This window comes from Heterodontus francisci, chromosome 5 (genome assembly GCF_036365525.1).
Source record: "Heterodontus francisci isolate sHetFra1 chromosome 5, sHetFra1.hap1, whole genome shotgun sequence".
Lineage (NCBI taxonomy): Eukaryota > Metazoa > Chordata > Chondrichthyes > Heterodontiformes > Heterodontidae > Heterodontus > Heterodontus francisci.
In genome coordinates this window covers 200,425,030-200,452,304 of record NC_090375.1, presented here as the reverse complement: position 1 = coordinate 200,452,304, position 27,275 = coordinate 200,425,030, and the positions used below count along the sequence as shown (strand labels likewise).

The 27,275-nt window shown below is 43.3% G+C and overlaps 1 protein-coding gene across 4 annotated transcripts in view; it reads left to right on the top strand.

The window, feature by feature from the left end:
- The first annotated feature begins 1,139 nt into the window (after positions 1-1,139).
- The window catches only part of avl9 (AVL9 homolog (S. cerevisiase)), a 115,341-nt gene continuing 89,205 nt past the window's right edge, over positions 1,140-27,275 (top strand). For all 4 annotated transcript variants that reach the window (XM_068032621.1, XM_068032620.1, XM_068032623.1 and 1 more), the window contains exons 1-5: positions 1,140-1,307; positions 8,734-8,854; positions 17,154-17,239; positions 19,219-19,290; positions 24,844-24,933. In XM_068032621.1, the coding sequence (XP_067888722.1) occupies positions 1,233-1,307; positions 8,734-8,854; positions 17,154-17,239; positions 19,219-19,290; positions 24,844-24,933 (444 nt within the window). In that variant the 5' untranslated portion in view covers positions 1,140-1,232. The remainder of the gene's footprint in view (positions 1,308-8,733; positions 8,855-17,153; positions 17,240-19,218; positions 19,291-24,843; positions 24,934-27,275) is intronic.

The following is a 27,275-nucleotide window of genomic DNA, read 5'->3' as shown; positions in this document are numbered from 1 at the left end:
AGAAGGGGGATGTGGGTAGTAAGTAATATAAGGAAGTGATCAGAGATGGCCTTATCTGTAATTGGTATGCTGGGATGAGCAAGACCATGTGAGATAGCAACGTCAAGAGGGTGGCTGCAAATATGGGTTGGGTAGTTTTCGTGGATGGAGAGATTTAGGAAGGCTAAGAGAGCAAAAAACTCAGGAGAGGGAACATGATGAGTTGAGATGGGGATTAAAATCATTGAGGATCAGAAGTCGTTACACAGATACTTGTCTTGGATTCCTCGGTATCTGCAGCTCTGCTCATTTTGAACTCAACGTGAGAAACTGCCTTTCTCCTTTGCATCGAACTCCTGTAATCACCAAATTCTCAAATTAGACTCTTGTGATCCACTGCAATGTTGATTCACCAAGCTCTGTGCTCCAGTTGTTCCTATGGTGCAAATGGAGTCATAGAATCATTTACAGCACAGGAGGCCATTCAGCCTATCAAGTCCATGCTGGCTCTCCACAGAGCTTTTCAGTCAGTCCCAGTCCCCCACTTGATTCCTGCAAGTCTAGTTCCCTCAAATGGCCATCCAATGTGTTCATGAAATCAGCCTTGCTTTTTATCTAATTCAGCAGTCACAGAGATTTTACAGTACAGTAATTAAAGAATGAATTCCCATCAGTGAATAACTGATTCTATTATGCTCTTTATTGATTCAATAAGGAAGGAAAAATGAATTTTCTCCAAAACAGGCTGAGATGATTGTCCTCCAACAACCACAATCTTCCTTTGTGCGAGCTCTGTGAAACGGCCTGGTAGATTTTACTATGTTAAGGGCGCTACAAAAACGCACATTACAATTGTTTATTTCACTATCCCGCACTCTCTTCATTGCACAATTAGCGGCCTTGTCTTCCGAACATACTAACCCTCATGCTACAAGTGTAAGAGACGGACATTTTCTCGGTTGCAGAATGGAAGGGGGCGAGTTGCACGCCGTGTTTTGAGCGGGAATCTGCTTGAATCACACCATGAGCCGAAACAGCCAATAGGGAGGAGCCAGCCTCAGCTCAGAGCGCATGCGCCGACCGCTCATTCACAATCCCACCCGTGGTGGGTAACGGTGACGTCATGTGTTGTGTATATGCTTTGTGCGTGATGACGTCTATAACGTGCTGACGGTGGTTTCGATCGAGGCGGAAGTGCGTGCCGGGTGAGCGGCTGCTCGAGCCCCCGGGTCTGGGTCACCGTCAGGGTCGCGATGGAGTCGGGCGCCGAGGCCGGGGTCGTGCTGCACATCGTGGTGGTCGGGTTCCACCATAAGAAGGGCTGCCAGGTGAGCGGGGCCCGGCCGGGCTGGACTGAAGGGTCAGCAGTAAGAGACAGGCCTGGCCGATGGGGTGGGGGAGACGGGGTGGGTTCAGGCATTGGGGTGGAGTTGGGTTTCAGGCGGTGGGATCGGGAGTGAGGGGGGAGGTTCAGGCTGTGGATTATGGCAATAGGGTGGTAGCCGTTCTTGGATAGCTACTGAGAGCATAGAAACTGAACTGTGCCCATATTTAAAATCCAATATAAACTAATATTTATTGGGCTGATAAGTGGCAAGTAACATTCGTGCCACACAAGTGTCAGGCAATGACCATCTCCAACAAGACAGAATCTAACCATCTAACATTCAATGGCATTACCATCGCTGAATCCCCCACTATCAACATCCTTGGGGCTACCATTGACCAGAAACTGAACTGGACCAGCCATATAAATACCGTGGCTACAAGAGCAGGTCAGATGTTGGGGATTCTGCGGTGAGTAACTCACCTCCTGACTCCCGAAAGCCTGTCCACCATCTACAAGGTACAAGTCAGGAGTGTGATGGAATACTCTCCACTTGCTTGGATGGGTGTAGCTCCAACAACAGTCAAGAAGCTCGACACCATCCAGGACAAAGCAGCCCGCTTGATTGGCACCCCATCTACAAACATTCACTCCCTGCACCACCGACACACCGTGGCAGCTGTGTGTACCATCTACAAGATACACTGCAGCAAGGTTTCGACAGCTCCTTCCAAACCGACGACCTCTGCCACCTCGAAGGACAAGAGCAGCAGATGCATGGGAGCATCACCACCTGCAAGTTCCCATCCAAGTCACACACCACCCTGACTTGGAACTATATTGCCGTTCCTTCACTGTTGCTGGGTCAAAATCCTGGAACTCCCATCCTAACAGCACTGCAGGTGTATTTGCACCAGATGGCTTGCAGCGATTGAAGAAGGCAGCTCACCACCACAGTTAGGCAGTTAGGAATAGGGAATAAATGCTGGCCTAGCCAGCGATGCCCACATCCCATGAAAGAATGAAAAAAAAATTATAGTAAATTTAAAAAATATTCTTTGCAAGGCAATATCCTAACTTTGGGGTTCACGTTATCTCCATCTTGACTGTTATGGTGTTACTTGAGGATCTGTCAGTAACAGTAGTTATCCCCTGTTTTCTACGAATTGTTGTTTACTGAGAGTTTTGCTACAGGTTTCTTGTTTAACCAAATGATATAAAATGTTTGACTTTCAGTCTGACAACTTGTGCTTCAGTTGCACTTTGGGACAGTCTGCATTTATTTTGAAATCACTCAGTTCAAATGATCTGGTTCTCTTTTTTAGCACTAAATTCCCACTTTATCTTTTACGTTGCATTATTCAATAAGCAAATTCCTTCAGGGTTTTCAGGGACCTAAAAAATCTAAAAACCAAGGGGTTTATTTGGAAGAAACCTACTATGAATGAGCTGTCACCAATAATTTTAATTCTGATTATAGCCAGCTTGTGAGTTATCTGAAAACTTCATTTATGCAGGTTTTATATTGAGCTTGATTCTTTGATCACCTTACATTCTGCTCATCAAAACATTTGGCAATAAGTTGTTCACCCTGTCACAGTGCATTTGCCTTTAGCATTCAAACTGAAGAAAATTTTGTCAGAGAAATAGTGCAGATTTCCTGATGACAACCTGTTTGTAATGTGCATCGTTTATTGAATTTTTTTAGTGAAATGTTTCTTGCAGATTCTGTATATTTGCATGTTGCTGCATTTTACAGCCTCAGTGCTCAGAGTTTCATCATTTAATTAAATTATATTCAAATAATTGAGCAAATAAAAAGCAAAATAATGTAGATGCTGGAAACCTGAACCAAAAGTACTAAAAACTGGAAACAGCAGTTTGGTATTATCTTTGAGAGGGTTGTCAATGCTTTGGGCGAGCAACCTTCAAAATCTCTTGTAGAATTGTTGCATCTGAAACGTTGGCCTGGATTTTGCAGTAAGCAAGGGTACTCCACTCTGACCGTTACAGTGAGACTAATTGTTTGAATGGACGTTATGGTCAGTTAATGTTGGTAGAGATTGCAGTCTGTGGTAACCTCTGCAGCACACCTAATGGAGGATCAGAGACACTCTGACAGCAACTTCTGGATTTCTGCATTTAAATGCGCATGTCCGGACTCGCGAAGGTACTGTCAGTTTCAGTGGAGTAAATTTTGTTTAAATTCATTCATGGGATGTGGGCATTGCCGGCCAGGCCAGCATTTGATGCCCATCTCTAATTGCCCTCGAGAAGGTGGTGGTGAGCTGCCTTCTTGAACTACTGCAGTCCATGTGGGATAGGTACACCCACAGTGCTGTTCGGAAGGGAGTTCCAGGATTTTGACCCAGCGACAGTGAAGGAACAGCGATATAGTTCCAAGTCAGGATGGTGTGTGACTTGGAGCGGAACTCGCAGATGGTGGTATTCCCATGCATTTGCTGCCTTTGTCCTTCCAGTTGGTCGAGGTCGTGGGTTCACCGTTATGATCACAGTAAATTCCCGCCTGTTAATTCTCTGACCTCTCCACAGATGCTGATTAACCTGTAGTGTATTTTCAGTATTTCTGTTTTTGAGCAAATATATTACTGAAAAATGCATTTTTCTATGAAAACATAGGTTTCTAATTATGCACCTGTGATGTTCCATACCTGTTTTAATTATTAATAGTCTCATCTATGTGGTTAACTCAGTCATATCATTGTTTCGTGAGCGACAGCGAGCAGAAAAAAAGTAACTTACACTGTTACGAAGCAGCAGGTGGCCAGCTGAAGAATTAGAGGCAGATAAAATTCCTTAATGATTATTGTCCCTTGTGGTCATGCATGTACTCTCGAATTTGCTGGTTTATAACCAATAATGAAATCTCCATTACAGCTCAAATGTAACTGGCTGTTTGGTGTTCTATATGGATGCTCAATAGATTGCATATTCTGAGTAAACACGAAGCTAATTTTGAATGAACTTCATAAAATTCTTTTCTGATTGTATGCATTTTCCCAGTTATTGTGGTTTCTTCACTAGCTGGCATTGTATAGAGTCATAGAGTTATACAGCACATAAACAGGTCCCGAAGAAGACCATCGTGTCTGTGCCGGCCATCAAGCACCGAACTATTCTAGTCCCATTTTCCAGCACTTGGCCCGTAACTGTGTATGCTATGGCGTTTCAAGTGCTCATCTAAATACCTCTTAAATATTGTGAGGGTTCCTGCCTTCATCACCTCTTCAGGCAGTGCGTTCCAGATTCCAACCACCCTCTGAGTGAAAAAGAATGTCCTCAAATCCCCTCTAAACCTCCTGCCACTTACCTTAAATCTGTGCCCCCTGGTTATTGACCCCTCCACTAAGGGAAAACGTTTCTTTCTATCTAACTTGTCAATGCCCCTCATAATTTTGTATACCTCAATCATGTCTCCCCTCAGCCTTCTCTGCTCTAAGGAAAACAACCCTAGTCTTTCAATCTCTCTTCATAGCTGAAATGCTCCAGCCCAGGCAACATCCTGGTGAACCTCCTCTGCACCTTCTCCAGAGCAATCACATCCTTCCTATAGTGTGGTGCCCAGAACTGTACACAGTACTCCGGCTGTGACCTAACTAACATTTTATACAGCTCCTTCATAACCTCCCTGCTCTTCTATTCTATGCTTCAGCTAATAAAGGCAAGTATCCCATATGTCTTCCCAACCACCTTATCTACCTGTGCTGCTGCCTTCAGTGATCTTTGGACAAGTACACCAAGGTCCCTCTGACCCTCTGTACTTCCTAGGCTCCTACCATCCTTTGTATATTCCCTTGCCATGTTAGTCCTCCCAAAATGCATCACCTCACACTTCTCAGGATTCAATTCCATTTGCCACTGCTCCGCCCATCTTACCAGCCCACCTATATCATCCTGTAATCTAATGCTTTCCTCCTCACTATTTACATCACCACCAATTTTCGTGTCATCTGCGAACTTACTGATCATACCTCCTATATTCATGTCTAAATCATTAATGTACACTACAAACAGCAAGGGTCCCAGCACCGAACCCTGCGGTACACCACTGGTCACAGGCATCCAATTGCAAAACAACCCTCGACCATCATCCTCTGCCTCCTGCCACTAAGCCAATTTTGGATCCAATTTGCCAAATTGCCCTGGATCCCATGGGTTCTTACCTTCTTAACCAATCTCCCATGCGGGACCTTATCAAAAGCCTTACTGAAGTCCATGTCGACTACATCAACTGCTTTACCCTCATCTACACATGTAGTTACTGCCTCGAAAAATTTAATCAAGTTAGTTAGACACAATCTCCCCCTGACAAAGCCATACTATCGCTGAGATTAATCCTGTCTCTCAGAATTTTTTCCAATAGTTTCCCTACCGCTGATGTTAGACTCACCGGCCTGTAATTACCTGGTTTATCCCTGGTACCCTTCTTGAATAATGGCACCACGTTCACTGTCCTCCAATCCTCTGGTACCTCTCCTGTGGCCAGAGAGGTGATTTAAAAATTTGTGTCAGAGCCCCTGCTATCTCCTCCCTTGCCTCACATAACAGCCTGGGATACATCTCATCTGGGCCTGGGGATTTATCCACTTTTAAGCCCACTAAAACAGCTAATACTTCCTCCCTTTCAATGCTAATATGTTCATGTATATCACAATCCCCCTCCCTGATCTGTACACCTACATTGACCTTCTCCTTAGTGAACATAGGTGAAAAGAAATCATTTAAAACCTCAGCTATGTCCTCCGGCTTCACACACACAGATTGCCACTTTGGTCCCTAATGGGCCCTACTCTTTCCCTGCTTATCCTCTTGCCCTTAATATACTTAAAAATGCCTTATGATTTTCCTTTATCTTGCCCACTAGTGTTTTTTCATGTCCCCCTCTTCCCTCTCCTAATTACTTTTTTAAGTACCCCCCTACGCTTTCTATACTCATCTAGGGCCTTCGCTGTTTTCAGTGCTCTGAATCTGCCATAAGCCTCTCTTTTTTTTCTGATCCAATCCTCTATATCCCTTGACCTCCAGGGTTCCCTGGACTTGTTGGTCCTACCCTTCATCTTAACAGGTACATGTTGGCTCTGAACTCTCACTATTTCCTCTTTGAATGACTCCCACTGATCTGATGTCGACTTTCCTACAAGTACCTGCTCCCAGTCCACTTTGGCCAGATCCTGTTTTATCATATTGAAATCTGCCTTCCCCCAATTCAGTACCTTTATTTCCAGTCCATCTCTGTCCTTTCGGGTTAGGAGCAATTTATTAGCTTGGATAGAGGATTGGCTAACCAACAGAAAACAGAGAGTCAGGATAAATGGTTCTTTTTCTGGTTGGCAATATGTAACTAGTGGGGGTGCCACAGGGTTTGGTCCTCGGGCCCCAACTATTTACAATCTATATTAATGACTTGGATGCAGGGATAGAAGGTACTATGGACAAATTTGCAGATGGCACTGAAATATGTGGGATAGTAAGTTGCAATAGGGCGGCACAGTAGCGCAGTGGTTAGCACCGCAGCCTCACAGCTCCAGCGACCCGGGTTCAATTCTGGGTACTGCCTGTGTGGAGTTTGCAAGTTCTCCTTGTGTCTGCGTGGGTTTTCGCCGGGTACTCCGGTTTCCTCCCACCACCAAAATGACTTGCAGGTTGATAGCTAAATTGGCCATTATAAATTGCCCCTAGTATAGGTAGGTGGTAGGGGAATAGAGGGACAGGTGAGGATGTGGTAGGAATATGGGATTAGTGTGGGATTAGTATAAATGGGTGGTTGATGGTCAGCACAGACTCGGTGGGCCGAAGGGCCTGTTTCAGTGCTGTATCTCTAAATAAATAAATAAGTTTACAAATGGATAAGTTAGGTGAATGGACCAAAATTTGGCAGATGGAGTTCAACGTGGATAAGTGTGAGGTTATCCATTTTGTTCGGAAGAATAGAAAGGCAAATTATTATCTAAATGGAGAGAAACTTCACTGCTTCGGTGCAGAGGGCTCTTGGTGTCCTCGTGCATGAATCGCAGAAAACTAGTTTGCAGGTGCAGCAGGTAATAAGGAAGGCAAATGGAATTTTGGCATTTATTGCTAAAGGAATAGAATATAAAAGTAAGGAAGTGTTGCTGCGACTGTACAAGGCATTAGTGAGACCGCATCTGCAATATTGCGTACAGTTTTGGTCCCTGTAGTTGAAGAGGGATGTAGTTGCATTGGAGGCAGTTCAGAGGAGGTTCAGTAGATTGATTCCAGAGATGAGGGGTTTGTCTTATGAAGAGAGATTGAGCAGTTTAGGCCTTTACTCTCTGGAGTTTAGAAGAATGAGAGGAGATCTAATTGAAGTACATAAGATGATTTAAGGGGATTGACAAAGTAGACGTAGAGAGGATGTTTCCTCTTGTGGGACAATCTAGAACGAGAGGTCATAGTTTTAGGATAAGGGTTAGCATATTTAAAACAGAGATGAGGAGAAATTACGTCTCTCAAAGGGTCATGATTCTGTGGAATTCACTACCCCAGAGTGCTGTGGATGCTGGGACATTGAGTAAATTTAAGGAGGAGATAGACAGATTTTTAATTAGTAATGGGTTGAAAGGTTATGAAGAACGGGCAGGAAAGTGGAGTTGAGGCCGAGATGAGATCAGCCATGATCGTATTGAATGGCGGAGCAGGCTCGAGGGGCTGAATTGCCTACTTCTGCTCCTAGTTCTTATGTTTTCCATAACTACCTTAAATCTTAGAGTTATGGTCACTATCCCCGAAATGCTACCCCACTGACACTTCTACTACTTGTCCAGCTTCATTCCCTAGGATTAAGTCCAGTACTGCCCCTTCTCTTGTAGGATTTTCTATGTACTGGCTGAAAAAGCTCTCCTGTATGCATTTTAAGAATTCCGCCCCCTTTAAGCCTTTTGCACTAAGACTATCTCTGTTGATATTGGGGAAGTTGAAATCCCCTACTATTATTACCCTATTATTTTTACACCTCTCTGAGATTTGCCTACATGTCTGCTCCTCTATCTCTCCCTTACTGTTTGGAGGCCTGCAGTACACTCCCAGCCAAGTGATTGCCCCCTTTTTGTTTTTACGTTCTGTCCATATGGCCTCATTTGAGGAACCTTCTAAGATATCATCCCACCATACTGCAGTAATTGACTCCTTGATCAACATTGCAAAACCATCTCCTCTTTTATTCCCTCCCCTGTCACACCTGTAGATTCTATACCTTGGAATATTGAGCTGCCAGACCTGCCCCTCCCTCAACCATGTCTCCGTGATAGCAATAATATAATCCCATGTGCTAATCATCGCCCTCAATTCATCTGCCTTACGAGTAAGATTGGTATAGAGTATTGCATCTAATTTTTTGTTGTGGAGCACTATGTGCTACTCATTATAATCTCCATTCTGGAACAATACAGGTTGAATTTTCATATCCACCATTGGTTCCAGAAGAAGGACATGATGGTCACAGCTTGCCGGAGGAGTGGAAATACCTCCCGTTTCTGGCCTTGCCTGATGGAGCACATAACTACCAAGAGGGTAAGATAAGTGAAGAAAGCTGTGCTTATTTATACTACACTAATAGTTAGTATCGATAGGTAGCCCTCTCACCTGAGTCCATGGTCATGGGTACAAACCATACACCAGGACCCGAGATCATAATCCCACTGACAATCTAATGTCAAACTGAGGCTTTCTCCTTGTTCAGGTGCTTCAGGTGAATGATTTTTGGAGAAGAATTTGAGTTCTCCCAGTGTCCTGGCAGCAGTCTTCTCTCAGTACTATTGCTGGTGTGGATTTTGCTGTATGTGAAATAGTTACCATGCTTGTGTGCATTACAGCCAGTATATTTTAAATAATCAATTGTATTTGAAGTACTTGGAGGTCTTTTTGAGGGATGTAATAAGGTTCTATGTAAATGCAAGTCAATCTTTCTTTCCCTACTTTCGTTCCCCTCCCCACCTACCAACCCCTCGCCCCAGCAATGCCACCACCATTGATGTCTATTGGTTGCTTCCAAAATCTGGTGTAATTATTGATTCATTATCAAATATTTGTTCTTCCTCATTTGTTTACCTTCCATATACAAATGGACATTGGCAGCACACTCAGAAGAGGGGGAGGTGAAAGATCACCTGGGGATGCTGCTTCTTTTGGTTAGGTGTCCTGCCATTTGGAGGCTCAATCTAAAGAAAAGGCAGGATGAAATGCCCAGGGCAAAATTGCACACGTCGCCAACATTGGGAAGCGTAACAGAGGCTCAGTAAATTGGGAAGTAATGATTGGTGTCAGGCTTGGGTTTTAAAAGTTTGAAAATTGCAGGAAAAAAGGATGCACTGAACTGCGTAGTTTGGCAGTCCTGTGTTAGAGATAGAAACTGTGCAAGTCTTGATTTCAAAGGATTAAGGACAAAGTATGTCTTCTAGGACAGTTGATTTGAATATTTTACAGAACAAGAGAGTAAAGTTTAAAGGGCCATTGTTGTGAATTACACTCCCAGTTCTTTTTCAACAGGAATGGCCCAGGCTGCTGGTAAAGCTTTTAAAAATATTTTTCTATACTATAAAATAGTGTAGTTTGTAATATGCATCTCTGTTTTTTGGAAGTTTAAATTATTTTTTTTTTTCAAAGATGCAGTTATTTTATAGGATGGTGTGCACAATATTTTAACCTTACTGTGGCCTATAGAATGAGACCTCTTGCAGATGGATTGCAGTTCAGTCCTTTGGCCTTTGCTTAATGCTAGCTTTCAGTTTCGAGAGCTGTGCTAAGTATCCAGGATATCAGTTGCCAGTTAATGTCAAAAGAGTGAAGACTGTCAAACTCAGCAAAAAGGTTTATGGCAGCCAACTTGCTTGCTGATACACTGTTCTACTGAGGCCTGATTTGTCCAAGCACAATGTTATTGAACAAAAGAGTTGAATGGTGGAAACTCACAGCAGCTTCAGTGGAGAGAGCAGTGCTTTGAATGCTTTGGATCCCTTGTTGCAATGCTTCTGAGAAGCATTACTCTTGCCAGAAAATGAAACTGTTTTTTGTCCTGTGTGCCAGAAAAGGGAATCAGTTTCAGTAGTGTGTGCTCTTCATCCTCAGAAAACTGCTGGCCAAGTAATGCTCAGCACTGTCTCATCTTATTGATGGCAAGAGATTCAGGGTCCTGCTGCACAGCCAAAAAATATACTTAACCATACAATCTGCAGCTGCTTTGTTGCACCTGAAACCTTTTCAGTAGAAAGGTGAAAGTATTGAAAGCAATGTATAGATCACATTATCACTCGTTTAGGCACCACCAGATGCACTCACTTCGAGCTCAGCTGACTTGAAATTTCCTATTGATATGGGTGTATAGCTGGAGGCCTGCCTTCAGGCAGCAGACTTTCTCATTGCTGTCCCTTTGCAAATGCAAAGCTGGCCAGAATATGCAAGTGGTTCGTTAACCAGAAGTGATAGATTTAAAATAATTGGCAAAAGATCCAGAGGGGAAATGAGGCGCAATTTCTTCTTTCAGAGCATAGTTCAGACCATCGGAACACTACCTGATTATACAGTGGAATCCGATACTGTCGGAACTTTCAGAAGGTTTTCAAAACAGAATCTAACCATCTCTCCTTGACATTCAATGCCATTACAATCACTGAATCCCCCACCATAAACATTGTGGGGATCACCATTGACCAGAAACTTAACTGGACCAGCCATATAAATACTGTGACTACAAGAGCAGGTCAGAGACTGGGAATTCTGTAGCGAGTAACTCACCACCTGACTCCCCAAAGCCTGTCCGCCATCTACAAGGCACCGTTCAGGCGTGTGATGGAATGCTCTGCACTTGCCTGGATGGGTGCAACTCCAACAATACTCAAGAAGCTCGACACCATCCAGGGAAAAGCAGCCTGCTTGATCGGCACCCCATCCACCACCTTCAACATTCACTCTTTCCGCCACCGGTGCATAGTTGCAGCAGTGTGTACCATCTACAAGATGCACTGCAGCAGCTCTGCTTCAACAGCACCTTCCAAACCCATGACCTGTACCTGAAGGACAAAGGCAGCAGAAGCATGGGAACACCATGTCACACACCATCCTGACTTGGAACTGTATTGCTGTTCCTTCACCGTCATTGGGTCAAAATTCTGGAACTCCCTTCATAACAGCACTGTGGGTGTACCTACACCAGGTGGACTAAAGTGGTTCAAGAAGGCAGCTCACCACCACCTTCCCAAGGCCAGTTAAGGATGGGGAGTAAATGCTGGCCTTGCCAGTGACACTCTCATCCCCAGAATGAATTTTTAAAACATTCTTAAAGTACTAATTTGCAAGCTTGAGGCAAAAGAGCGTTGGGGGGGGGGGTCTAAATTAGACAGCTCTTTCAAAGAATCATGCAGGAATGATGGGCCAAATGGCCTCATGTGTTTTATGATTCCTTCTAAACAAACTATGCAGTTAGCCTTTCATTTAAATTAACTGGGGATTTTTGAAGTACTCTCACTTGGCTTTAAACCCCTTAAAGATCTTACCTTTCACATTCTCGGGACATCCCAAAATGCTTATGAATGATAAATTGTTTTTGTCAATTATGTACATAAAGACCAAACTTCTGTTAACTCCTTGATATAGAATTCCCCAGTACTCCACTGTAAACAAAGGTGAATGCATGTCATAAATAAATTGCGACTATCTGGGACCACGCGAACACTTTAAAAGCTTGCAGTTTTTTTTCCCCCTAAAAGTAGCTTCTCCCCCACTGTCGAAGAAACCAGTCTTTTCGTTTCTAAGGAGTAATGCGGATAAGTAAATAAAGGAATCCAGTTTGATCTCTTGATCAAGGGAAAAGTTTCACCTTCAAGCAAATGAAACAAACAATTCTAATTTTTCTACACCACGTCTGTAGTGATCTTTTGCACCATTTGCTTTATGCAGATATCCCCATTAGTGTCGCTTCCATTTTGATGACTGACCCACAATTCCATAATGCTAATGAAACTCTATGATACTGCTGGAGACTACTGAACTTGCAAAACCAAGCAAATTGATGGAAGTGAGTGGATTTTACAGAATTGCCGAATGAGTACTCTATATTTTCTTGGAGGAGGAGAAAGCCATAAGGAGGTTGAGTACTTTCTTTATTCTGGGATCCAGTCACATATCTTTGGGTGACTTGCATACATCTGCACTGGAAATGCATGTCTCAAAGAGCTGACACTACCAATTGTCTTCCATACCTCAGCACGTCACAGCCTTTATCTTGCTCAAAAGTGCATGAGGGAGGTAGTACGAAATATTTTCCATTTTCTTTCGAGTGCTGCTACAAGGATTTCAGAAAATACAATGGTGCGTGTGAAAGTTTCATAGTCGCTTAAACAGTGATGAGAACACAAAGCCGTATGCTAAATACAAAGCTTGGATCATGATGGACCGAACATTATGAACCACTAGGGTGCGAAATTGTGATGGGGGCATTTTGAGGTGGTAAACAATTATTGCACAATTAGGTATTGACGTGACATATTTTTTTTTTAAAAAAAGAACCAGAGGGGAAATGAGAGTTTTTTTAACGCAGTGAGTTATGATGATCTGGAACATGCTCTGTGAAAGGGTGGTAAAAGCATATTCAATAGGAACATTAAAAAGGGAATTGAATTTGAAAAATTTGCAGGTCTTTGGGGAAAGAGCAGAAGAGTGGTACTAATAGGGCAGCTCTTTCAAAGAACCAGCATAGGCACAATAAGTCAACTGATCATCTTGTGTGCCATATTATCCTATGTTGGAGCTTGTGAAGCTGTGTTGATATCACTATGGTGAATAGATATTGTGATTATTGTTGATTAAAGTCATATCCTATTACCCTGGTGTCACAAAATTGAATATTTGTGGCTTCAAAGGATTTACTTATCATTTCAACTTAAGGTTACCAGTCACTTTATCAGAAATATTTTATTAGGAATTCTAGTGCCATCCCCAAAAAGCGAAGTCTTGCTTCAATTGTATAGAACCTTGGTTAGACCGGACCTGGAGTACTGTGTGCAGCTTTGGTCCCCTTAGAATCATAGAACGTTTAAGGCATCGAAAGAGGCCACTTGGCCCATTGTGTCTGTGCCGTCAGAAAAACAATCCACCCATTCCAATCCCACGTTCCGGCATTTGGTCCATAGCCCTGCAGATTACAGCACTTGAGCTGCATATCCAGACTACTTTTGAATGAGTTGTGGGTTTCTGCCTCAACTACCCTTTCAGGCAGTGAGTTCCAGACCCCCACCACCCTCTGGGTGAAAAAGCTTTTCCTCATCTCCCCTCTAATTTTTCTGCCAATCATTTTAAATCTGTGCCCCTCATCACTAACCTCTCTGCTAAGGTGAATAGACCCTTCACCTCCACTCTTTCCAGGCCCCTCAAAATTTTGTACATTTCCATCAGATCTCCCCTCGGCCTTCTCTGTTCCAAGGAGAACAACCCCAACCTATCCAATCTTTCCTCACAGCTGTATTTTTCCAGTCCTGGTAACATTCTCGTAAATCTCCTCTGTACCCTCTCTAGTGCAATTACATTCTTTCTGTAATGAGATGACCAGAACTGCACACAGTACTCAAATTGTGGCCTAACCAGTGAGTTATACAGTTCCAACATAACCTCCCTGCTCTTATATTCTATACCTCGGCTAATAAAGGAAAGGATTCCATATACCTTCTTAACCACCTTTTCGAGCTGTCCTGCTACCTTCAGGATCTGTGGACATTCACTTCAAGATCCCGTACTTCCTCTACACTTCTCAGTATTTTCCCATTAATTGTGTATTCCTTTGCCTTGTTTGACCTCCCCAAATGCATCACCTCTCTTTGCTTTCCTAATTTCCTTTTTGATTTCACCCCTCCACTTTCTATACTCCTCTCGTCTTTCTGTAGTATTGCGTTCTCGGTGTCAGACATAAGCTTTCCTTTTTCTGCTTTATCTTGCCCAGTATGCTCCTTGACGTTCATTGGGCTCCAGATTTGGCCGTCTCACCCTTTTTCTTTGTGGGAACATGTTTGCTCTGAACCCCTTGAATCTCCCCTTTGAATGCCTCCCACTGCTGTGACACTCTGATTTACCTTCAAGTAGCTGTTTCTAGTTCACTTTCGCTAAATCACTCGACAGTTTTGTAAAATTGGCCTTGCCCCAATTGAGAACTCTAACTCCTGTTCTATCTCTGTCCTTTTCCTTAATTATATTAAAACTGACTGAATTATGATCACTACCATCAAAATGCTCTCCCGCTGCAACTCCTTCCACCTGCCCATCTTCATTTCCTAAAACTGCCCCCTCTCTTGTTGGATTTGCCACATACTGGCCAAAAAAGTTCTCCTGAATGCACATCAAGAATTCTGCCCACTCAATTCCTTTCAAACTAAAACTATCCCAGTTAATATGGGGGTAGTTAAAATCCCCTACTATTACTGCCCTAATGTTCTTGCACCTCTCAGAGATTTGCCTACTTATCTGCTCTTCTATCTCCCTCTGACTGTTTGGAGGTCTGTAGTACACTGCCAGCAATGTTTTTTTTGTTTCTTAGCTTAATCCAAATGACCTCATCTGATGAACCTTCCAACATATCATTCCTCCTCACAACTGTTATAGTTTCCTTGACCAAAATTACCACTCCCCCTCCTTTCTGGTTCCCCTCCCGATCGCATCTGAAAACCATGTAACCAGGAACGTTGAACTGCCATTCCTGTCCTTCTTTAAGCCATGTTTCTGTTATAGCTATGATATCATACTGCCACGTGTCTATCTGTGCCCTCAGCTCATCTGCTTTATTTGCTATACTCCTTATATTGAAATAGATACCTTTGAGCACTGCCAAACTCTCTCTCTCTCTTATTTTCCAACCTTTGTTTCCTCTGTCTTCCAGACTCATCCATTAACTTTCTGCCTTCCATTTTCATTTCTGTTTTTGTCCCAACTGAGTCTACCCTCAGGTCCCCATCCCCCTGCCGAACTAGTTTAAACCTTCTGAACAGCACTCGCAAAACGTCCTGCAAGGAGCTCAGTCCCGGCTCTGTTCAGGTCCAATCCGACTGACCTGTACAGGTCCCATCTTCCCCCAGAGCCAGTCCCAATGTCTCAGGAATTTAAAGCCCTCCCTCCTGCACTGTCTTTCCAGCCACGCATTCAACTGTCTTATCTTTCTATTTCTATACTCACTTGCGCATGGCACTGGGAGTAATCTGGAGATTACTACTTTCTAGGTCCTGCTTGCTAATTTCTTCCCTAGCTCCCTAAATTCTGACTGCAGGACCACATCCCTCTTTCTGCCTATGTTGTTGGTTCCGATGTGGACCACGACTGCTGGCTGTTCACCCTCCCCCTTCAGGATGCTCTGCAGCCGCTCAATTACATCCTTGACCTTGGCACCAAGGAGGCAACACACCATCCTGGGTTCATGTCTGTGGCCACAGGAACACCTGTCTGTTCCCCTGACTATTGAATCACCTATCACTATGGCTCTTCCAGTCTTCCCTGGACTCCCCTGTGCAGCTGAGCCACCCATGGTGCCATGGAATTGGCTCTGGCTGCACTCCCCAAATGAAGCTTCACTTTCCTCAGTATTCAGAACTGAATACCTGTTGGAGAGTGGGATGCACTTGGAGGTCTCCTGTACTACCTGCCTGATTCTTTTTGACTGCCTGGCGGTCACCCATTCCCTCTCTCCCTGCGTACTCTTAAGCTATGGGGTGACCACATCTATAAACGTGCTGTCCACAAAGCTTTCATCCTCACGAATGCACCACAATGTCGCCAGCTGCCACTCAAGTTCCAAAACCCAGAGCTCAAACTGCTGCAATTGACAGCACTTCCTGCACAAATGGTCCTCTGGGATATGGGAAGGTTTAAGCACCCCGCCATTCCTTTATTTATTAGTTGATCCTTTGCTACTGCTAAAAAAAGAAGCCTTAACAATATAAAACACCTTAGAATTATTAATAAAACCTTACTTGTACTGATAAATCCTACTAAAAATCAATGCAGTTCACGCGTTAAAATAAACCTTTACTCCAAAAAATTGCTCACCAGCTGCTCACTTGTTCCTTATTATTAATACTTAATTTTTTTACTCCTGTTTAGTCTTCCAGTTGTTGAGACCCTATAACCCAGCTATTCACACATGCACTCGAACAGTAGCATACGAACCCAGCTATTTACTGATAGTTACTCACCAACCAATCAACTTGCAACTTTCCTGTAATGTCACTGTGCACTTGTTTTTTCAAACTCTGGCGCGCCTGGACTCTCCGCTGCTCTCCTGGAAGGTAAATGCTGTAGGCCGCAATCTTTGGGCTGAATTTAACTGCTCCCCGCTCAGTGTTCCTCCCACAGGTCCGCTGCTCTCCCGGAAGGTAAGTGCCACCATAGAGGGAGTCTCTTAGAGTTTCGAGAATGAGAGGTGATCTCATTGAAACCTACAAAATACTTAACGGGATAGACAGGGTAGATGTATCTAAGATATTTCCCCTGGTTGGGGAGTCTAGAACCAGGGGACACAATTTCAAAATAAGGGGGAAGCCACTTAGGACCAAGATGAGGAGAAATTTCTTTCTTCAGAGGATTGTGCATCTTTGGAGTTCTCTACCCCAAAGGGCTGTGGAAGCTCAGTCATTGAGTAGGTTTAAAGCAGAGATTGACAGATTTCTAAATACCAATGACATAAAAGGATATGAGAATAGTGTGGGTAAAAGGCATTGAAGTGGATGATCGGCCATGATCGTATTGAATGGCGCGGCAGGTTCGATGGGCTGAATGACCTCCTCCTGCTCCGATGTTCATTCTTTTCTATGATTTTATAATCGTTTTTCTTTCTCCTTAGATACGGTTTATTTTCATTTGCCTCCAAGGAGTGGTAATCGAAAGACGGTTTATGGTGTTTCCTGCTACCGACAGATTGAAGCCAAGGTTCGTTTTCTTTAGTGAAAATGTAACTTTAATGATTTGCTCTCAAAACTGAATAAAGTACAACACAACAAATTGTGTTTGAAGGGAGGGAAGACTAACACTGTTTACTGATATCATTTCACGTATACTTCCATATAAGAGCAATAGGGCATCTGAAAATATCCTATAATACCGCCACATAAAGGCAATAGGATATGTAATAATGCCCTAAACTCATGGTGTTTTTTGGTGCTTAATCAGTCACTTAACCGTAATATGTGACATTTTCTGGAGTTGTTGCCTGCACCTGAAAGGAGTTTTTTTAACGTCTGGAAGTTGGTTTGCCGAAGCACATGTGATGTGAAAGTCAGTACTCCGATCCAAATATATTGATTGTGGTTATTGTTCAATGTCAGGTAAAGTTGACAGCTTCTGCTCTGAGGAGGACCTGAAGGTGTTGTGTTTAAAGGAAATTCAGGCCCAAGTGGAGGGCTGTTGTATTCTCTACATAGGGAAATTGAAGTGTGTCATGCCAGATATGTGGGCCAGGAAAATCACCAGCAAAGGTTACTCAATGAATGTTAATTCAGTTGCCCCACATTTATGCAGCATGTTGTGGTCTGACTGTCTGTCTGGAAAACCTTGAATTCAGACCAATTCTGGTAATGGAGCTCAGTATTTTAACTCCCAACCAGCAAGAACATACTAAATATTAGTCATACTACACTGCAAAACAATGGATTAGGAGCGTGGGCTCTTGATGGCTTTGTCACATCCTTAATGCCAACTGCAAGAATAAGTGTACCAGGTAGAATAGCCACAGTAAGTATAATACCATGTAGTAGACATTACCTCATTCACTGTTCATTACCATTTACGGCATAGAAGGTCATTCGGCCCATCGGGTTCATGCCAGCTCTCCGCGAAGTATTGGAGTCGGTTGCAGTCCCCTGCTCGATCTCCTCGGCCCTGCAAATTTATTTCCTTCAAGTGCCCATCCAATTTCCTTTTGAAATCATTGATTATCTCCACTTCCACCACCCCCGTGAGCAGCGAGTTCCAGATAATTACCACTCGCTGTGTTTTTAAAAAACAGTCTTAATGGGAAGAGAGCAGAAATGTAATAGATGACTAGTAAGTCAGTCATGCAAATGTAATGAGGATGTGTTGACCTAATGCATCACATTAGAAAAGGTACAAGGTGCTGGAGCTCCGTGGGGACTTCATTATAGTCTTGCTGAGGCTTGTGCAAGCAGTTCGGATGATGAGTTTGCAATTTTCCTGAGGAGTCCTCTGCACGAGTTACTATCGGTACTAGTATCATGGGCACTTTATGTAAAGGGTTGTGTTTTAGCATTGCTTTGATAAATAAAGATTAAGCATATGTCTGTGTTTCCTAATTTTCTAACTTGTGTCAGATAAAAAAATGTATCCCATAATGCATAAGGCATGTATGACAATATCCGAGAATCATAGAATGTTACAATGCAGCAGGAGGCCATATTGCCATTGTGCCTGTGCCAGCTTTTTGGTCGAGCTATCCAATTAATAGCTCCACATAAGGGCAGTAGGTATCTGTCACAATATCCTATAAAAACCCAACACCAATCATTTAAACAAAAATTCAAAAGAGTTCAAAACCATAGTCATCTAAACACCTAATGGACCATTGCCTCAAAGAATGAAGACTCTACAAGATAGGCAGTTTTTTAAATTTGGCCTATTTTGCCCCAACCCCTCACTGTTCCCACCTTGCCTTTCTGTGCCTCATTCTGCGCAATGTTGGGAACTTACCGTGTGGAGAAATAGTCTTTAAATCTGTTGTATATAAATATAAGTTGTTGCTGTTTACAAATTTATTGTTCCATTGTGTTTATATTTTTTTTCCACTATCACGCTAATCTTTTGTTTTATGGAATTCATTATGCTCGGACCGTTATGCCGCTGAGTGCATGTTTCTATAAAGGCTCTAGTTTTAACAAATTTGTGCTTAATTTCAGGCCCTAAAGGTTCGGCAGGCAGATGTCACAAGAGAAACTGTTCAGAAGAGTGTTTGTGTACTCAGTAGGTTGGTAAGTGGACTGAATTCTCAAATATATTTCAAAAGCAGCATCTTTATGTAAAATAAATAGTAATTTCTGGAAAGTACTCCAGAGTAAGTACTGTTGCATTTAACGACTTTGGACGTACTTCTCATTTGAATTATGAAAGTTGAAAAAAACCCCTAGATTTTGAGCATTTTTCTGATTTTTTTTTTTTGCATATAAAACGCCTTTCCCATATGTAAAGAGTGGCCTGTTCCATATCTCCTCTTCCCTTTGACCAGTTCACATGGAGCAGACTGCCTTCTACAGAGTTGAGATTGGAAATACACTGCTTAGGCAAAATGTGGGTGCAAATAGATATTTCCTGACCAACGTTTTAAGCCAACTGTTTAGCGGTTTCAACTTTGATCGTGATACCAGTCTTAGCTTCTGGCCATGTTTGGAAATGATTAGGGGGTGAGGTTACAAATGAGCCTTTGAGCAGTTAAATTTTGAAGAAATGTCAAAATTAACCATTAAATTAGAGAACACCATTTTTTTTTCTCAAGTTGTGACCGCAAGGTAACAAATTTCATTAATTTTACATAGAAGGACCACACCTAAACTCCTAGCTCAAAATTGCTGGTTTAATTAAAGTAGCAATGTAGGTTAATAAGGCCATTTAAAACAAAACCAAACAAAGAATTAGGTTTCATTTATAGAGGGACAGAATTAAAGAGCAGAGAAGCTTGTACAAAACCTTGTTTGGACTGCACTTTAGTACTGTGAACTGTTTTGATCTCCATGCTATAAAAAGAAAATAGAGACATTGAAGAAAGTGCTAAAAAGATTTACTAGAACGATACCAAACTGAATGGTTATACCTATCTGGAAAGATTGAATAGGTTCAGACTCTATCTTTGTCCTAGAAAAGAGTTGACCTGATAGAGCTTACTAAAGGTTTTGACAGGGTAGAAATAGAAGATGTTTCCACTTGTGGGGGAGACCAGATCCAGGGGCCATTTTGTGATGTCACTAATAAATTTATTCAGTGAGAGGTTAGAATGTGGAACAAGCTACCACAAGGTGTGGGTGAGGTGGATAGCATAGATGCATTTCAAGGGAATCTAGGTAAACACACTAGGGGGAAAAAATGATAGAAGGGTATGATGGGATAAGATGACAAAGCATGGGAGGAGGTTCATGTGGAGCATAAATGCTGGCATGGATCAGTTACTCCGAATGGCTGGTTTCTGAGCTGTACATTGATGTAAAGTTATTAACACCTCCTCGTATTTGCTTTCAAGCAAATTGTATGATGTCTTAACTCCTGTGATTTGTTGCTTTGCCACTAAATATTAGTGTTCGAAAATAAATGTAATTGTTTTAAACTATATTGAGCAGTTTACAAAAAAAAGTATTTTTAACAAATTTTGTGCACTTCTTGCTTCATGTGCAGATATCGCATTTTGTCAGCCACGTGCAGCCGAAGTCACTGAGGGTTTTTTTTTTTTAAAAGAGTTCTAGTTTTACCCAGTAGAGTGCAATGTGGCTTCCCCAACCTTGAAAGAGAGCAAATGAAGGAATTAATATTTATATAGTGCTTTTGTAAACTCTAGTTGTCTGAAAGCACTTTACAGCCAATCACTTCTGTAAGGTAGAGAAAGTGGCAGTCAATTTGTATACAGCAAGATCTGATAAATGATCATGTAGTCTGATTTTTTTTTTTATCGGTGTTGCTTAAAGGATAAATATTGGCCAAGCCACTGGAAGACCGCCCCTGCTTCTCTTTGAATAATGCTATACAACAACAGCAGAAACTTATATTTATATAGTATCTGTAATATAATAAAACGCCCCAAGGCACTTCACAGAGGCAGTATAAAACAAAATATGACCTCGAACCACAAGTATGTCCACAAAAAGCAGGACAAATCCAATCCAGCCAATTACCACTCCATCAGTCTACTCTCAATCATCAGCAAAGTGATGGAAGGTGTCGTCAACAGTGCTATCAAATGGCACTTACACAACAATAGCGTGCACACTGTTTAGTTTGTGTTCCATCCGAGCCACTCTGATCCAGACCTCATTACAACCTTGGTTCAATAGAGGATAAAAGAGCTGAAGTGTCTCTGTGAGGATAGTGATTGCTCTTGATGTCAAGGCAACATTTGACCGAGTGTGGCATCAGGGAGCCCCAGTAAAATTGAAATCAATGGGAAAACTCTCCACTAGTTGGAGTCATATCTCGTATAAAGGAAGATGGCTGTGGTTATTGGAGGCCAAACATCTCAGTCTCAGGACATCACTGCCAGAGCTGCTTGGGGTCATCTCTTAGACCCAACCATCTTCAGCTGTTTCATCAATGATTTTCCCTCCACCATAAGGTCAGAAGTGGGGATGTTCGCTGATTGCACAGTGTTAGCACCATCCGCGACGACTCAGATGCTGAAGCAGTCCATATCCACATGCAGCAAAACCTGGACAACATTCAGGCTCAGGCTGTTAAATAATAAGTAACATTCATGCACACAAGTGCCAGGCAATTACTGTCTCCAACAAAAGAGAATCTAACCATCTCCCTTTGACATTTAGTGGTATTACTATCACTGAATCCCCCACCATCAACATCCTGGGGCTTACAGTCGACCAGAAACGTAATTGGACTAGCCATATAAATACTGTGGCTACAAGAGAAGGTCAGAGGCTGTGAATTCTGCGGCAAGTGACTCCCCAATGCCTGTCCACCATCTACAAGGCAAAAGAGAAGAGTGTGATGGAATACTCTCCACTTGCCTGGATGGGTGCAGCTCCAACAACTCAAGAAGCTCAACACCATCCAGGACAAAGCAGCTCGCTTGATCAGCACCCCATCCACCATCTTAAAGATTCACTACCTCCACACAGTGCACAGTGGCAGTAGTGCTGCAGCAACTCATCAAACTTCCTTCGACAGCAGCTTCCAAACCCACAATCTCTACCACCTTGAAGGACAAAGGTAGCAAACGCATGGGGACAACACCACCTGCAAGTTCCCCTCCAAGTCACACACCATCCTGTCTTGGAACTAAATCGCTGTTCCTTCACTGTTGCTGGGTCAGAAACCTGAAACTCCCTTCCTAACGGCACTGTGGGTGTACCAGCACTGGATGGTCTGCAGTGGTTCAAGAAAGGGGCTCACCACCACCACAAGGGCAATTGGGGATGGGCAACAAATGCTGGCCTGGTGCGAGTAAGGCCACACAGCAGAGTTTTTGAACACCTTAAGTCTATGGAGGGTAGAATATGGGAGAGCAGTCAGGAATGCATTAGAATATTGCAAGTCTAGTGGTAACAAAGGCATGAATGAGGGTTTCAGCACTAGATGAAATGAAGTAGAAGCAAAGTCGGGCAATGCTATGGAGGTGGAAATAGGTGGTCTAGTGATGCCACGGACATTTGGTTAGAAGCTCATCTCTGAGTCAAACATGATACCAAGTTTGCGAGCAGTCTGGTTTAGTCTCTCAGTTGCCAGGGAGAGAGATGGAGTCGGTAGCTAGGAAACAGAGTTTGGGGCGGGGAACAATGGCTTTAGTCTTCCCAATATTTAATTGGAGGAAATTTCTATGGGATGTCTGATGACTTAACAGTGGAGGAATCGAGAGAGATGGTGTGGCGGTAGAGCATACGTACATATGAAAACTAATACTGAGCTTTCAGATGATGCCGCTGAGTAGCAGCATCTAGGTGAGAAATGGGAGGGGCCAAGGGTAGAACTTTCAGGGACTCCAGAGGTAACCGTGTGGGAGCAGGAAGAGAAACCATTGCAAGTGATACTTTGGCTACAATTAGATAGATAAGAATAGAACTCGATGAGAGGAGGTCCACCCAACTGGAAGACAGTGGACATGTGTTGGAGGAGGAGGATGGTACTGCTGTTCAGGTCAAAGACACCAGAGAGGTTGAGAAGGATGAGGAGAGACAGTTTACTTTCCTCCTAGTCACATAGGATGTCATTTGTGACTTTGAGAGCCATTTCAGTTACTATGGCAGGGGCGGACACCTGATTGGAGGGATTCAAACATGGAGTTACGGGAAAGAATAAGGAGATATTAGGGGCACGTGACCAAACGTTTGGTCAAAGAGGTAGGCTTTAAGGTGCGCCTTAAAGGAGGAAAGAGAGATGGAGCAGTTGAGGGAGGAAATTCTAGAGCTATGGTCCAGGCAGCTGAAGGCACAGCCACCAGTGGTAGAGTGATTAAAATCGGGATGCTCGAGCCCAGGATTAGAATATTTTAAGTCCATCTGAGAGGGCAGACGGATTAAGGTCTCATGGAAGATGGTACCGCCGACAGTGAAGCACTCCTTCCGTCCTATACTGCAGTGACAGCCTAGATTCTTTGCTGAAGCCTCTGGAGTGGCTCAGAAGCCAGTGTGCTACCACTGAACTAAGACTGACACAGTTAAGTTCGGAGACTGTGCTAAATTGTCTGGTGGGTACTGTGCTTGAGAGAAGCATGTAATATTTTAGTTCTGTAACGCACTGTACCTTTTTGCTGGATTATTTTTGCTATTCATGTTATTCCTCAGTATATTTTCATTTTAATTATACAAGTCTGTACATGCTGGTATTCAGAATTTCATCACCATGGATCACAGATAGTCAGGGGTTTACAGTCCCACAGACAAGAAATTTAGAAACTACTTGGATAAAGAGGCCAGAACTTTTAACTTTCATTGTACCAAACAGGGCATATAAGTAGATCTGTATCGATGTGCTTTTGAATTTTTTATTAGGAGAAAGGCAGTCTGGGATCACACAACTGCTAAATTTACTCTTTTTGTTTGTTCCCCCTTTCGCTCCAAATTAAAAATGGTTTAAACCTCCTTTTTATGCCTCTTTCTGATATAACTGAGAACAGGGGTTCCTTATATGTAAGTGTGATAGTAAATCTGTGGCCCACCACTTCTTGGTATGGCTGTACTTTAACTTCCCTTCCTGAGGCTCAAAGTACCATTTAGATTTAGATTGGAGTTTATGTTGAAGGTTTTTATTATAAAGTTAACTTTGTGCTGAATTTGCAGTATATAGAATGTGGTGACCCGACACCAAAGGCCATCATAAATCTTCAATATATTTATTTTATTTATTTAGAGATACAGCACTGAAACAGGCCCTTCGGCCCACCGGGTCTGTGCCGACCAACAACCACCCATTTATACTAACCCTACAGTAATCCTATATTCCCTACCACCACTAGGGACAATTTACAACGGCCAATTTACCTATCAACCTGCAAGTCTTTGGCTGTGGGAGGAAACCGGAGCACCCGGCGAAAACCCACGCAGTCACAGGGAGAACTTGCAAACTCCACACAGGCAGTACCCAGAATCAAACCCACATCCCTGGAGCTGTGAAGCTGCAGTGCTAACCAGTGCGCCACTGTGCCGCCCTGACCATCACTGAGCATTTTTTTTTTTAAGTACAGGCACCTGGTAGAAATTGCACAAATGTAATTGCTGTTGCCATTTTTATGCGTAACTAGATGATGGCTTTAAAACCTCACTGAACTGCTTAAACTGCAATGATATTCTTTGATGCATTTTTTCTCTTAATAGCCACTTTATGGGTTACTTCAAGCAAAATTGCAGCTCATCACACATGCTTACTTTGAGGAGAAAGATTTTTCACAGATTTCTATCCTAAAGGTGAGGATTGTTGTGTTTTTGTTTGCACAGATCTTATTATTGAAAATGTTAAAATAAATTACAGTACTCTTCATTTGCATCTCCACAAGGAGGATAGCACACCAGGAGCAGCACCAGGCATTCCTAAAAATGAGATGCCAACCTGCTGAAGGTATAACACAAGCCTGCTTGCGTGCTAAACCGCAGAAGCAGCATGCAACAGGCAGAGCTAAGAGATCTCACAACCTACGGATTAGATCAAAGCTCTGCAATCCTGCCACATCCAGTCGTGAATGGTGGTGGACAACTAAATAATTAACTGGAAGAGGAAACTCCACAAACATCCCCATCCTCAATGATAGGGGAGCCCAGCACGTCAGTGCAAGAGATAAGGCTGAAGGATTTGCAGCCATCTTCAGCCAGAAGTGCTGAGTGGATGATCCATCTTGGCTCCTCCTGAGGCCCCCGCCATCACAGTTGCCAATCTTCAGCCAATCTGATTCGCTCCACATGTCATCAAGAAACAGCTGAAGGCACTGGATACAGCAAAGGCTATGGGTCCTGACAACATTCAGCTGTAGTACTGAAGACTTGTGCTCCAGAACTGGCCACACCCTTAGCCAAGCACTTCTAGTACAGCTACAACCCAGGCATCTACCCGGCAATGTGGAAAATTTCCCAAGTATATCCTGTACGCAAAAAGCAGGACAAACCCAACCCAGCCAATTACCACCCTTCAATCTGTTCTCGATCATCAGCAAAGTGATGGAAGGTGTCATTGACCGTGCATATTCAGCAACAACCTGCTCTCGAATGCTCAGTTTAGGTTCCGCCAGGACCACTCGGGTCCAGAGCTCATTACGGCCTTGGTCCAAACAAAGAACAGTACAGCACAGGAACAGGCCATTTGGCTCTCCAAGCCTGCACCAATCTTGATGCCTGTCTGAACTAAAACCTTCTACACTTCCGGCGACCATATCCCTCTATTCCCCTCCTATTCATGTATTTGTCAAGATGCCTCTTAAACGACGCTATCGTACCTGCTTCCACCACCTCCCCTGGCAGCAAGTTCCAGGCACTCACCACCCTCTGTGTAAAGAACTTGTCTCGCATATCCCCTCTAAACTTTGCCCCTCCCACCTTAAACCTATGTCCCCTAGTAACTGACTCTTCCTTCCTGGGAAAAAGCTTCTGACTCTCCACTCTGTCCATGCCACTCATAACTTTGTAAACGTGGACAAAAGAGCTGAATTGCAGAGGTGAAGTGAGACTGATTACCCTTAGCATTAGGACAGCATTTGACCGAATGTGGCATCAAGGAGCCCAAGTAAAATTGAAGTCAGTGGGAATCAGAAAAACTCTGCGCTGGTTGGAGTCATACCTAGCGCAAAGGAAGATGGTTGTGGTTGTTGGAGGTCAATCATCTCAGTCCCAGGACATCACTGTATGAGTTCCTCAGGGTAATGTCCTAGGCCCAACCATCTTCAGTTGCTTCATCAATGACCTTTTCTCCATCATAAGGTCAGAAATGGGGATGTTCGCTGATGATTGCACAGTGTTCAGCACCAGTCGCGACTCCTCAGATACTGATGCAGTCCATGTAGAAATGCAGCAAGACTTGGACAGCATTCAGGCTTGGGCTGATAAGTGGCAAGTAACATCTGTGTCACACAAGTGCCAGGCATTGACCATCTCCAATAAGAGAGAACCTAACCATCTCCCCTTGACATTCAATGGCATTACCATCGCTGAATTCCCCCAACATGCTGGGGTTACCATTGACCAGAAACTGAACTGGACCAGCCATATAAATACTATGGTTACAAGAGTGGGTTAGAGGCTGTGAATTCTGTGGCAAGTAAGTCACTTCCTGACTCCCCAAAGCCTGTCCACTATCTACAAGGCACAAGTGCCCCCTCCATATTCCCCTCCAAAATATCTGTTTATTGTTGAACACAGCCCATGTTGTTTACAACCTTTATTGTGAATGATTGCTTGGCTTTGGCGGATACCTGGTTCACCTTGCCCTGTTCTGACGCTTCCCTGCCATGCTGTGGGAACACCTCTACACCAACCAAACTCCCGCAATGGTGGAGTGGCCCTTATCAAATCACGCCTTTGTCTTGGCCCCTGTTCCCATACCTTCGCCTTCTCCAAGGATTGCACCTTGTTCCACCCCTCCCGGCTTTCCTTTAAAATATCCATTCTCCACCGCTCTGAATCCCACTCTGAATATCTCAGAAGTTTCCTCACTCGTTACCTCCCTCAGCCTAAGTAACTCTTCACTCTCTGTAATTTCAATCTCCAACCCAACTCATCTTGCCCTCTCTCGTCTGATTTTAGTGTTTTTCTGTCCTCCTTGA